The sequence below is a fragment of the Hyperolius riggenbachi genome, chromosome 5 (genome assembly GCF_040937935.1).
Source record: "Hyperolius riggenbachi isolate aHypRig1 chromosome 5, aHypRig1.pri, whole genome shotgun sequence".
Taxonomy (NCBI): Eukaryota; Metazoa; Chordata; class Amphibia; order Anura; family Hyperoliidae; genus Hyperolius; species Hyperolius riggenbachi.
In genome coordinates, this window is record NC_090650.1 from 208,811,114 (window position 1) to 208,824,101 (window position 12,988).

The 12,988-nt window shown below is 40.6% G+C and overlaps 1 protein-coding gene across 2 annotated transcripts in view; it reads right to left on the reverse strand.

The window, feature by feature from the left end:
* Positions 1–12,988, reverse strand: part of ADAMTS16 (ADAM metallopeptidase with thrombospondin type 1 motif 16) — a 161,162-nt gene that overhangs the window by 114,541 nt on the left and 33,633 nt on the right. For both annotated transcript variants that reach the window (XM_068234569.1, XM_068234567.1), the window contains exons 4-9: positions 8,986–9,280; positions 6,286–6,485; positions 4,693–4,776; positions 1,282–1,441; positions 329–434; positions 63–200 (exon numbers count right to left, since the gene is read on the reverse strand). In XM_068234569.1, coding sequence (XP_068090670.1) covers positions 63–200; positions 329–434; positions 1,282–1,441; positions 4,693–4,776; positions 6,286–6,485; positions 8,986–9,280 — 983 coding nt within the window. The remainder of the gene's footprint in view (positions 1–62; positions 201–328; positions 435–1,281; positions 1,442–4,692; positions 4,777–6,285; positions 6,486–8,985; positions 9,281–12,988) is intronic.

The window sequence follows — 12,988 nt, forward strand, 5'->3', positions numbered from 1 at the left end:
TGGATTCATTTTTTTAACATAACAAAAGCTTTCTTTGAAAGTATAAAAACAAGATACAATACCTTAAAAATGTATGCAAGTACTGACGGCTGCATGAAGACCACGAGAAAACTCCATTGTGCCCTGCCAATATTGGTGACATTATATTTCCTTCAGTTTTTTTGCATATATTGCCCTCTCCATCATGGATCATGCCAAAACTATGAACAAACATACCAAACAAATGACCATAATAAAAATAGAATCTCATACAACTTTAGTTAATGTAATTTTCAAAACACATTTTTCTGTTCAAGATGAATTGTGAAGATTCAAAGAAAAACTTTACTTGTGACCAGATTCATGTGCAATGGTAAATGCCAGACCAAGACCAGTGTCTTCATTCACGGTACAGCTCCGGTATTTGCTGCACATACCGCTAATTGGTGCAAATCCTGTAAAAGAAGAAAAAGCCTTTGTCTTTCTTCTCATGCATTACATATATTAAGTATGATTTACTAAGGTTCTCGCAAGCTGGGCAACTATTAGAAATCCTGCAAGCCTGGCTTGAATCATCTATAATAACTTCCCATTCCCTATGTCCTCCTGTGCCTGTGTGTTGTGCCTGGCGTGCATGTGTGGCATGCAGCCATGGGCGGCTTTGGGCAGTGATCGAGATGGGCACGGTTTGAGCGCAGCTGTGTATGCATTTGGGGTCATGCGCACGCGCGAGGTCACAGGCGCGCACACAGGCACGCATCTATTGGCCTAGCAGCTGTTATTTAACTGATGGACGTTTTTATTAGTTTATTAATAATATTCTTTGGTTAGGTGGCGAAAGTTGATGATTTTCCCTGTGTCTTTTCTAGCTACAGTGCGATTAATGGCTGTGTAATTGCAGCTGCATGTTTGTATCCGACAGTGAGAATATTTTTCTTTTTACATAACTTCAGAGCAGATTGCACAACCATTGCTACTTACATTGGTTACATTTCAGTCATTTTAAGCTAATTACCTAAAAACCCTTTTTAAAGAAAATAGTAATTTCATTTTTATATGTAGGAGTTCATATTCAGCATAGTCTTGCATGAAATTTAAAAATAATTGTTTAAACACTCAGAAAATTGTATTGTAGGAACACCATATGGGTTAAATATAATTTTGAATAAAACATCATTTTTTATTTTTCCAGTTGTATTACTGAAAACACTGGAACTTTGAATGATCAAAGTGTAATGTGCTTTGACTCCAGTCAATGTGTAATGCGCTTTGACATCAGTAATTATATTAATGGAACTTTACCCAAGGTGTCACATGGTTCATTCTTCCAGGAACAGATGTCCAACCCAGTAAGCAGAATAGCATGATCATGTCTACTGCCATCTTTCCCCACCAGTCCAGATTGCCACTGGCAGAAACTGCTCAGTGTGTGATCAGCATGATGGTTTATAATAAGTCCCGGCTAAAAGAAAGAACACACATATTTGGAATTGAGCTAGTATTCTTATACTATGATGAATAGCGTATGACTGTAGAAAGTTACTAGCATCTCTATTTGAATTAGCAGCACTACACCTTGACCTGCTATAGATGTTATTACTTGCATTGGGCTGGATGGTCAGCATGTACAAGTGATTCGGGTGCAAAGGAAATACACATGCAGACAGACAGTGCTGCCTTTAGGGTAGTACAGGGAATACTCCAGCACCAACCAAAGAGGTGGTCAAGAAGTGGTCAGAATTTGAATTTGTGGATGACTCAAAAGGGATCCTAAAGTGGGCCCACAGCATTTTTTATGGATTTTTATGGAAACTCAGTATGTATTTATTGATAACAGGCAATTATATTACATCTCCTGTTTGTTATACACTTACCACAAATAGTGATGGACAAACATGTTTCCTTTGCATTCACTGCAAACAGTACACAATGTGCTTTCCCTATGCTTTCCCAATATTTTGACCCTTCACCCTTAAATCAGGTGGCACAGGACAGCCAATCAGACATTTTTACCACAAAGACCACCCCCCTTAAAAGAACCAAACCTGGCAGCCATTTTACAGTCTGCCTGTAGTCAGTGCAGAGCCAGTACTGTGTAGCTGCTTGCATAGATGTTTGGCTGCTTGCAGTTCACCACCTAGGGACCCCAAAAAATATTTTCAGGACTGATCCTAGGGTTAATGTTTTTGCTACTATTTGTGCAATGTGTTATAGTTCTAGAGCATTCAGTGTTAGGCCCTCACTGTAGCATATGATTTATTCTTAATTTATTGCTTCCAATAAAGATAAAATATACACTTCCATGCTTCAGGAGTAAAAAAAATTCATACAACTCCTAAGAGTGGAAAATGTGTTGACCATGTACTGTGAAATGTTCCTAAGCTAGGGTTGCTGTTTCAAAGAGCATGTCTCAACTCTTTATTGGCTAAAACCATCAAATGATTACTTCCCAACTTGCCCCGACCCCCCAGCTCCTGCCTCCTCAAATATGGCCGCCGGAGGAGGCCGCGGCTGCGCAGTCCGCACCGACTTGAGTGCGGCTGCGCAGCTCTAGGGCCTCCCTCCCCGATCCACGCTACGTAGCGTGGATCGGGGAGGGAGGCCCTAGAGCTGCGTAGCCGCACTCGCGTCGGTGCGGACTGCGCAGCCACGGCCTCCTCCGGCGGCCATATTTGAGGAGGCAGGAGCTGGGGGGTCGGGGCAAGTTGGGAAGTAATCATTTGATGGTTTTAGCCAATAAAGAGTTGAGACATGCTCTTTGAAACAGCAACCCTAGCTTAGGAACATTTCACAGTACATGGGGGGTCGGGGCCCGGCCTGGGGGAGGACAAGCAGCGGGGATCCGGCGGAGCTGCACGGAGGGCATGGATGGCGTCCTCCGTGCCTTCAAACGTGATACAGGTACAGACCTTTTTTTATGGATTTGGGCTCGTAAGTCCTTTAATGATCTATCATATTTTTTCCTAGGCCAATCATTACAGTGTAGCAAGAAGAAGGCGGGGGTCCCCTGGCGGTCTGACCCCCACAATGCCTTCTATATGATTTCTAATCTGGGTCCAATATGGTCTTATCAGCTTATACCCCCAGAAAATGTGCATAATATCTCCTTTCTCCTTTCCACATCTCCAGCACATTGCTGATGTCCCTGGGAACATCCTGTTCAACATCACTGGGGTGTAATGCCATCTTGCGAAAATTTTATACCCTGCTTCCTGTCCACTTGTTGAAATGGATGATTTACTAGACAGTTCTAGCACTCTCTGCCACTGCCTTTCAGTGAATTGCCTTCCCAGGTCCTTCTCCCATTTTGATCTAATTGGGGTTGTTGGATCTTCCATTACATTAAGTAATGAGTATATTTTAGAGCGTATTCCCCTCCCCAAATCTCCCCCCTTACATAGCTCTTCAAACGGTGTTAATGCTCTACTCATAGCTTCTCTTGCGCCACTGCATGCTGGAAAGAATTTGCATTGTAGGTAGCTCCATTCATCTATTTTCTCAATCTCCTTCTGTTCTCTTATTTTCTCATTCTCATTCCCCTTCTGTTCTCTTATTTTCTGTAACTCAACCCACTCCCCATCCTCCCGGGCTCTCAATTCTACCTCTTTTTCCATTCCCCAATATTTCCACAATCGTAACCCAGTGGGAAATTCTTATTACCCAGAACCGGCATCATGGGCGTAGGCCACGGGGAGACTGTCACCCTCCCCCTATTTCTGAAGAAGACCCTCAGTGTATGTCTTATCAACAAAGTGTTTATGCCCATTCCTGTATCTCCTTTTCTCTCCGTAGACCATGGGGTATTTTTAATAAATCCTCCCACCATCTCTTCTTCCAATTTGACCCATTCCTTGTCCTCCGCATGCTTATGCCAATCTACTATCCTCACCAAGGTTGCTGCCTCGTAGTATTTCCTAAAGTTAGGCACTGAAAGTCCACCCTTAACCCTCTCAGTTGACTGCAGTTTAAAATGTATTCTCATTTTCTGTCCTTTCCCCAAAAACTTCCCTACAACACTTGTAAGTGTCCCAAAGAAGGGAGAGGGAACCGGTATCGGGAGAGGGAACCGGTATCGGGAGAGTCTGAAACAAGTACAACAATCGATAGAGAGAGAGAACTTACAAATGAGAGCACACATATTAACTGTACAATTATTGGGTGGCGCACATAAAATCTGCCAATCTGCCTGCCACTTATGCCTAATACATATGGTACGATTTTCTGTGCGATAGATGGATCCGATTGATAAAATACGTCATGTCCGATATTGCTCCCGATCGTTTCTGCGCTCGATTTCTCATAGCGGTGAAAGGAAAAAGAAAAAAAAAATGAATGAAGATAAGAGAATCGAGCGCAGAATCGAGTGCGGAATCGTGTGGAAAAAACGATCATGTTGCATACTCGTATACTCGTTTTAATTAAACAATCCTTGTTGTACAAATTTACCACTTTTATGTAATGTGAGGGACAACCCAAAGTGTCCATTCAATGTAAATTCACTCAGTTTACACTTCTATTACATAGACTTGGTAAGATTATACAATCAAGATTGTATCATTAGTAGGCACCTCCAGTGGAAAGCAACTGGGCTAGTTTTTGTGTGCCTCACTGTAGATACAAAAACTCAAGAATTAAAACTCTTTCAATAATCTTTATTCCTATAAAAATGACACTATGTTATGTTTCACTTTGTGATTACAAATTCAGACTTACCTGTTCATCTTCTAAAAGAATGAGGCCAGCTATAACAATGTTTATGTTGCCTCCTATTGTGCTATCTTTGAACAATGCAGAAACCTAAAAAGGCAAGGAATATACATCATGGGACCTTGACATTGTTTCAAAACTGCCAGCATAATAAGATTACATATTAGGTGTACTTGTGTACACAGGGTACAAACAGGTTGTTGGGCAGGACAAGCAAATTGCATTCTCATCACAAACCCTACCTCTTAGTGTCCTATAAGGTTTTTGCATGGAAGTGAAGGTACACTACATTGCAGCTGTTGAGGGAAGGCTGAAAGTACTGCTGTAGGAAGACTGTTTTAGTTGAAGACAGTGAACGCCACTTCCCTAGTAGGGGAACTAGCAAAAATGTTTTTGTAGGACAGGCTGCAAAAGGAAAAGTTTTAGCTTACTTTACTCCTTAAGGAACCATTAGGTGTCACTGTCCCCTCTGGTCTCTGCCTAGTACCTCTCTAAGTTTCTCTGCACGTGACTTGTTCACACGAAGTGTGTCAGTCCCAGAAGAAGGCAGAGACCAGAGAGGACATAGTCTTCTAGGGGCTTTAGCAGAAGCGCCAGGTATAATAGACCCCATAGTGGAAGAGGTAAGTCCCCTCACTGCCGCCAAACTGATCTGTGGAACTGACACAGTGGGGTTGCGCGAAATAGGTGCCCCGGTGGAGGGGGAGGAGAGAAGTCCGGGCCCCTCCTCCCCACGGGTATGGGGGGGGAGAATGTAGGAAGAGAACCCCCTAAAAGTTTTGCATGGGGACCCTCTGTTTGCAAACACCAGAAATCAGTTTGTTAACCACTAAAATGATAACATGTTTTGTGAGACCAAGCTCTCTTCATCAGGGCAGAGTGAAGTGTCACATTGCCAGTCAATGAGAGCGGGAGTTTTATATATAGTGCATTTTCTATCTTTCAGAATACATGTATTCCTCTGTTGGGAGGTTGTATATACTTATATTTTTCATAATTTTTCCTGTTGTGGACTGGAGTGTGACCAATTTCAGAGAGGAGACAACAAACTAGAGTGAGGATGACTTTTCCTCACCTGCCCTTTAAGTGGTTGCAGTTTAGCAACCCAAATTTGTGAGTATCGCTTTTACAATCCTATTATATATCGCTCCTTTAAACTTAAAAAAAGGTGCTACACCATATTGGACTTTCAGTATCTCTGTGCTTTTTGAAAGTTTTCTGGACATTTCCCTGTCTCACTATAGTAGACATTTAGCTCTTCAAGTGATTGAAGGTCTCTAAACGTAAAATGTATAGCACAGTATGGAGAGGAAGATCTGGGTTTTGTTAGAATTTTCTAGTTACTATTGTTTTTATTTACAAAACAAAATTATACAATACTTCAGGAGAACTGAAAATGCATGTCTTACTTTTTTCTTTTACATTTTTGTTTTTTAGTTAGTTAAGACTTGATGGCCGCATTTGTTTTTCAGCCAAGTAAAGCATTGTAACTACAGTGTGCTAATACCACATCTGAATCATTATTACATGTCAAAAAGTAAGGGAATAACCCAAAATGATCTATCCAAAATGCTTTTTATCTGATTATTGCTCTCATACCATATTGAGTATTGTTAGCACGTAGGTAGTGATGTTTTCATGACCATGATTTTGTATCATTTTCTTGTCAACAACCACAAGAGTTTCCACATTGAAAGGCTTGTTCCTTGGTGGCTTTATAACTGAACGTTTGCTTCTTCTAGGATAGCTGTATTCATCCGACAAAATGTAAAGATCTTCTTTAGGTGGTTTAATCATATCTAAGTAAGATACAGAACACAGAGGTGAAAATACCACACAAAAACTTCGTTTCTCTTCTTTTTGTTTGCACTTTATCTAATAATAGAATATACTGGTGAGTCCCTTATAATCATCTATAAGATTCAACAGTTTCAAGGTTGTGTGACAACCGTCCTTACTTATGTAGGGAAGAATCGGAGTAACGAAGTGGCAGGCCATGCCTGCCCCCTTTATCCTCACACACCAAATGCCAGGACCTTCTGTACAACAGACCACAATGTATTCCCATCTTTTATGCCATTGATCAGGAAAACATGGAAAATCTGACAGGGAACCCCTTGGTAATGTTATTGCTTCAAGGGGAATTATATAACAGCTTGGTGTGGATGGAAAGTACTTAGGATAATCTAGTTGGATCTATGCTGCTTAGATATTACAGGGGAGCATATCATGTATAGGTTAACTGAGAATAGATAATAGGATTATGAGATATTTAACGAATCACAATCAGTCATTGCAACATTGTTTGGTCTTTTAGTTCTGTCCATTGCTGGTCTCCTCTTCTTACTGATTTGTGCCTTGGTCTGCTCCTACCCCCTTGTGATTTCCCCCATCTTCTGGGTAGAGCAAAAATGCATCTGAAACCCCGTTCAGTCAAAGCCTTTCCCAGGAAGATGTGCACAATAATTTCATTGGACACCCGCCTGGCTTTGGAGGGAACATGGAGTGGCCCACAGAGTGGCATCATTACATGCATCCCATGTAGAGCCTGGTACACACATATCATTATTGATTGACCAATAATTTGGCAGATTTACCACCTCCATGCAATATGAGTGCAAACAGATTTCGAATACTATGAATAGATTGTGTATGTAAGCTCTCATACTACACGGAGGTAGTAGAATTGGCCAATCAAAATAGTGTGTGTGTGTGTGTGTGTGTGTGTAAATAAGGGGGGGGGGCAACTTTAAAACAGAATGACAGAAAATGTGAAAGGGACACAAAATAATGTTATTATAATATTAGAAACACTAAAGGTGGCCATACACTGGTCGATTTGCCATCAGATCGACCAACAGATAGATCCCCCTCTGATCGAATCTGATCAGAGAGGGATCGTATGGCTGCCTTTACTGCAAACAGATTGTGAATCGATTTCAGCATGAAACCGATTCACCATCTGTGGAGCTGCCGCTGCCCCCCGCCATTTATACATTACCTGATTCGGCTGGCGCGAGTCCCCTGGTCTCCGCTGTCTCTTCTCCGGTCTGGGCTCCTCCAGCTTCACTTTACTTCCTTCCGGGGGAAGCTTAAACAGTAGAGGGCGCTCTACTGTTTAAACTTCCTGTCGGGACAGGAAGAGGTGAAGCCTGCCGGACTCAGAGCCCAGCGCGGAGACGGAGCAGCGGTGAAAGTGGGGGCTCGCGCCGGCAGAACAGGTAATGTATTACCGCTGTATTGCGTCGGTCGTCGGGCATTCGAACGCCGCTATCGGCGCACTCCCGACCCGCCGGCGATTGAGCAAAATCTTCCGCACTGACAGGAACAACGGGAATCAACGGGAACAATCGATTATGGATGGAAATTGATCGTTCGGTCAGCGTTTGCGTGACGATTTCACAGCCGATTCGATCACAGTGATCGAATCGGCTGTGTATTGGTGGTAAAATCGGAAAGTGTATGGGCCCCTTAAGGCAAAATAAGCCCAAACTGGTATTCCTGCTTGTTTTATCACTATTCAGAGGACTTTTTGGTATTTTTTTAATGAAATGTTGAAGGTGATACTGAGAAGTACAAAAGGTTCCGTAAATAACACTATCCTTTCAGAATCAATACATTAACTTTCTTTGAACTAGTGAATGTATTTTTGACTGTGTTTCAATAACTAGTAGAGGGATACAATAAACTGGCTTGTTGTGAGATCTCAAAGAAGCTTGAACCCACTGGGGTGTGATGATAGATTTAATCTGTTGTATGCAGGCAGACATTTGTAGCAACCATAATAACCAATAACCATGCATGGCTAAAGTGCAAATATTTTTAGATGACAAACTTTTAGATATTGTGGGGGATTGGGGGAATATTTTATATGTACATTTTTACTGCTTTTCTATGCCTGTTGGCTAGAGCTTTCTTCAGCTAGTGTTCTCAGAAACAATCTCGGGAAATGGTAAAAAAAATTAAACTAGGACACAAACACTAATAAAAAAAAACAAAAAAAAGTATACATTATATTGCCAGTTATACTTTCATTGTATAAAATTGTGCATCACTTTCTGATCCAATAACCTAACCTTTTTACTAGATGTAAGTGACAACTCCCCCCCTCCTCCCCCCAGAAAAACACACCACAATAAGAAAGTATAATAAATATTTTAGTTTTAACACTGTTCAAAATTCAGAAAAATTTGTCCTGGAGTTTCACTTCATACCATCCAACTTATAATAGTACATACATCCTAAACATTTATGTTAGATGACTTTAGAAATGAAAACAAAATGAATGCCCTTACATACATTTCTTGCGTCTTCCACAGTAGTATTGTTTCTCAGCTGTTTTATGTCTGTCATCCATGTGTATTTGGCTTAAATGGGATTTGTTATCTTTGTAAAAGCGATAATTATTTTCCAGTTCTTGCTGTCTTTCAATGAGAGATACATCTTTGTATTTGTACAGTTGCCTTTCAGTGGATCTCTTGTATAAAACATGGGGCTGATGAGAATCTGAGGTTGAGTAGTTATGTTTCAGTGCAATGTGTGCAGGTAATGGCTTCAAGAGGTAGTCAGTTTCCTGTGTCCTTATTAGCCCTGACTAAAAATAAAGAACACATACATCCCAAATTATTCTTTATAGCAGTAAGAACTAATGGCCAGAATAAAAAAGGTGAAAACGACAGCTTGAGAGACAATTTGTATACCTAAAGCAAAGTAGTCATGTACTTTTTCTATAGAGCAGGGGTGTCAAACTCAAATACACAGTGGGCAAAAACTCACAAAATTAAAAACGTGTACAAAGTCGCTGGCCAACCTTGATATTTATTGGGAAAATGTCTTGAATTGAGGCAGTTTTTCATTCTCATCAGATATGTAATATAGTGTTGAACCTTTTCACATAGAAACACAGGTTGCGCCAATTGCATATACTGCAGGCAGTAATATCGGTATTATTGTTGTGCCCTGCCTGCGCACTGTATTATATTGGTGGTGGTTAGTGCATCAACCCCAATGTGAGAACAGGCTGAACCAGCGTATGGCCTGAATAGACAGTCAAAAAATCCTAGGTGTTCTGCAAGGATCTACTCAAGTTTTAACTACTTTCCTGCCCCTGTACAGTATATCTACGCCCCTTTAAACAAGTTCCCATTCATTGATCTAAGTCCCTGTAGTTATGATCGGCAGCTTCTATGAGAAGCTTAGAGATCACTGTGGAAAATAAAAAGTTTCCCATCCTCAGTACACTTCCTGTAAGCATACATAGTACGCTTACAGGACGCATTAAACAAAAAAATGACTGAGGCCATCTTGTGGCCAAATAGTAAAATTACATCAACAAACTTTTTTTTTATTAAAAGCATTTTTTTACACTTAAAATTAACTACTTTCCTCCCACAGTCTCCTCAAGGTATCCAAACATTTTTTTATAATAAAAAAAAAATTGACGATAAAAAAATACATAAATAGTTACCTTAGGGACTGACATTTTTTAATATGTATGTCAAAAGGGTATATTACTGTTATTTTTTAAATTATGGGCTTGTAAATAGTGATGGAAGCAAAACTGAAAAAAGCACCTTTATTTCCAAATAAAATAAAATATTGGCACCAGACATTGTGATAGGGACATAATTTAAATGGTGTTATAACCGGTACAAATGGGCAAATAAATTAGGTGGATTTTAATTACAGTAGCATGCATTATTTAACTTATTAAAACTATAATGGCCGAAACTTGAAACATTATTTTTTTCCAATTTTTTTTTCAGATTTTCCCATTAAAAACATTTAGAATAAAATAATTCTTGGCATAATGTACCACCTAAAGAAAGCCTAATTGTTGGTGAAAAAAAACAAGATATAGTTCATTTCATTGTGATAAGTAGTGATAAAATTATCGGTGAATGAATGCAAGGAGCACTGAAAGGTGAAAATAACCCCCTTAGTTGTGAAGTGGTTAAAATATTGTTTAACCATCCACTGCCTACTTTGAGATAAACTGCAAGCACCAGACCTAAGCCAAGCATTCATATGAGCAAGCTGTCAGTGTTTCCTTCCTGAGCGGTTGGATCTGCACTTTTATATAAATGCCTGTGTTTTGTAAGACTCATTGCAACAACTGTTACTGAATTTTGCTTAGGATTAAAGTTCTTAGTGTGGTTATACCACAGGGGGTACACATGGCAACGTCTGAAGTAAAACATTTTAATTGGGATATGACACCTTTACTTTCTCAGGCTGCTGTTAATTCTAAATTGACTATCATACTACTGTTGATTTGTGTAAACTTTACTGCTATTTGTTTATTTCCATTTCTCCTATGCAAACTCCCATCTACATCTCATTTTGTTTCCTTAAATCTCTAGTCACAATCTTGACTGTTATCTGATAGTCTAAAGGCCACTACACGCAACCAAATATACGAGCAATCGAAATTCAGCGTACACACGTATGTAATATTTCTTCCAATTTTGATAGAAAATAGAATTGCAAAGAAAAATGTTACCTATATAGTGCGAATTGGCAGTACGGTGGTGTAATGATTAACACTCTCGCCTTGCAGCGCTGGGTCCCCGGTTCGATTCCCAGCCAAGGTACTATCTGTAAGGAGTTTGTATGTTCTCCCTGTGTTTACGTGAGTTTCCTCTAGGCACTCCGGTTTCCTCCCACATCCCAAAAACATACAGATACTGTAAGTTAATTGTCTTTCCCCTGAATTGGCCATAGACTACGATATACACGATACATACGTAGACATATGACTATAGTAGGGGTTAGATTGTGAGCCCCTCTGATGGACAGTTTTGTGACAAGACAATATACCGGTACTTTTTTCAGCGCTGCAGAAGATGTTGGTGCTATATAAATACTAAATAATAATAAGAATTGACTGGGGCTAGGTGGAGTTTCTCCCTGAACATGATGATGTATACGGAATGCACTTCCAACCGGAATTAAACAGAGAACAAAAGGAGATCGAAATTCCAATTTGATCAGTTGGCATTTTATCTCTGGTGTGAAAATCATGCCCATGCATGAGCAGGAATAGTGACATCCTGCTATGGCTCTTCTCATGGTAGATACAGCAACAAGATCAGGTTGAATGCAGTGGCATAGCAATAGGGGGTGCAGAGGTTGCGACCGCATCGGGGCCCAAAGAGGGCCCTCCCTTAACTATAGTATTAGCTCTCTATTGGTCCTGTGCTGGTAATAATCACTTCTATAGATGCTCTAAATAGTAGTAATCATTAACAAACAGTTCCTCATTCAGTGAATTGCTAAAAAAGAATGTGGCCTTCAATAACCAAACAGGACACCGTTAAGAGCAGCCATTTCTGCAGAACAAGGACTGTCTGTAACCCTTTGTTTTTTGCCCACTGGTAGGTCCTTTTCTGATCTGAGCCAAATCAGGCACTGAGCAAAATCATCCCAGAAGCCTGTGAAGTAATTGTGTTATGCTGGGCATACACGGGGTCGAGGCAGGCTGATCAATCGAGCCGCTGATGACTCGATTGATAATATCCGACAGGTCCGATGACCCGCCGGATAGATTCCCTGCTCGATCCCCACGGGTGGACAATAGTGGGGAATCGAGCGGAAGATAAGCAAGCGCCCACGGGGACGAGCGGAAATCGATCCAGACGGCGGCGAGGACGAGCAGGGAAGTGGGGGGACGCGGTGGGGGTCAATCCGGCGGCTAATCCGCCGGGTCGACCAGTGTATTCCCAGCATTAGAGCTTAAGGCAGAGTATATCAAGGTATTGTTTCTGTGCCACATGCCGGGGCAAATCTAACTGCCTTCAGATCCCTTACATTACAGCCTTGTCAATTCTGTGTTTCCGAAGGTGCCCCCTATCAAAATCCCCCATAGACACCCATACCTGTAAACACATGCCAACTTCTTCTTTCAACATCACATTAAACAGCTAAAGTTCACTTAAACATGCAGACTCTACTTCATTGAAGCGCAAATCTCAGCTTTAAGACAATAAACCAGTTACATTATTTATAACTGAATTTAAAAGAGCTGTTATTTCAGAACTATTCAATATTTCAGTGCACCAACTGCGCTCAGTGACACCATTGGTTAGGCATTCATTAAAAACTCTGCATGCTCTTTGAAGTATGACTATTACTGTGTGGTTAATTTACTAAATTTAGAAGTATCTTAAGAATGTTAACTGCATTCATCCGCTTAACTGACTTGGAGTAAAAACAAAATTAAGCAGACTTTGGAAGCTTTTGCCACTTACAATTGCTGATGTAAATCTTATAGCAACACAATGTACGTCTTGTCAAATCTGTC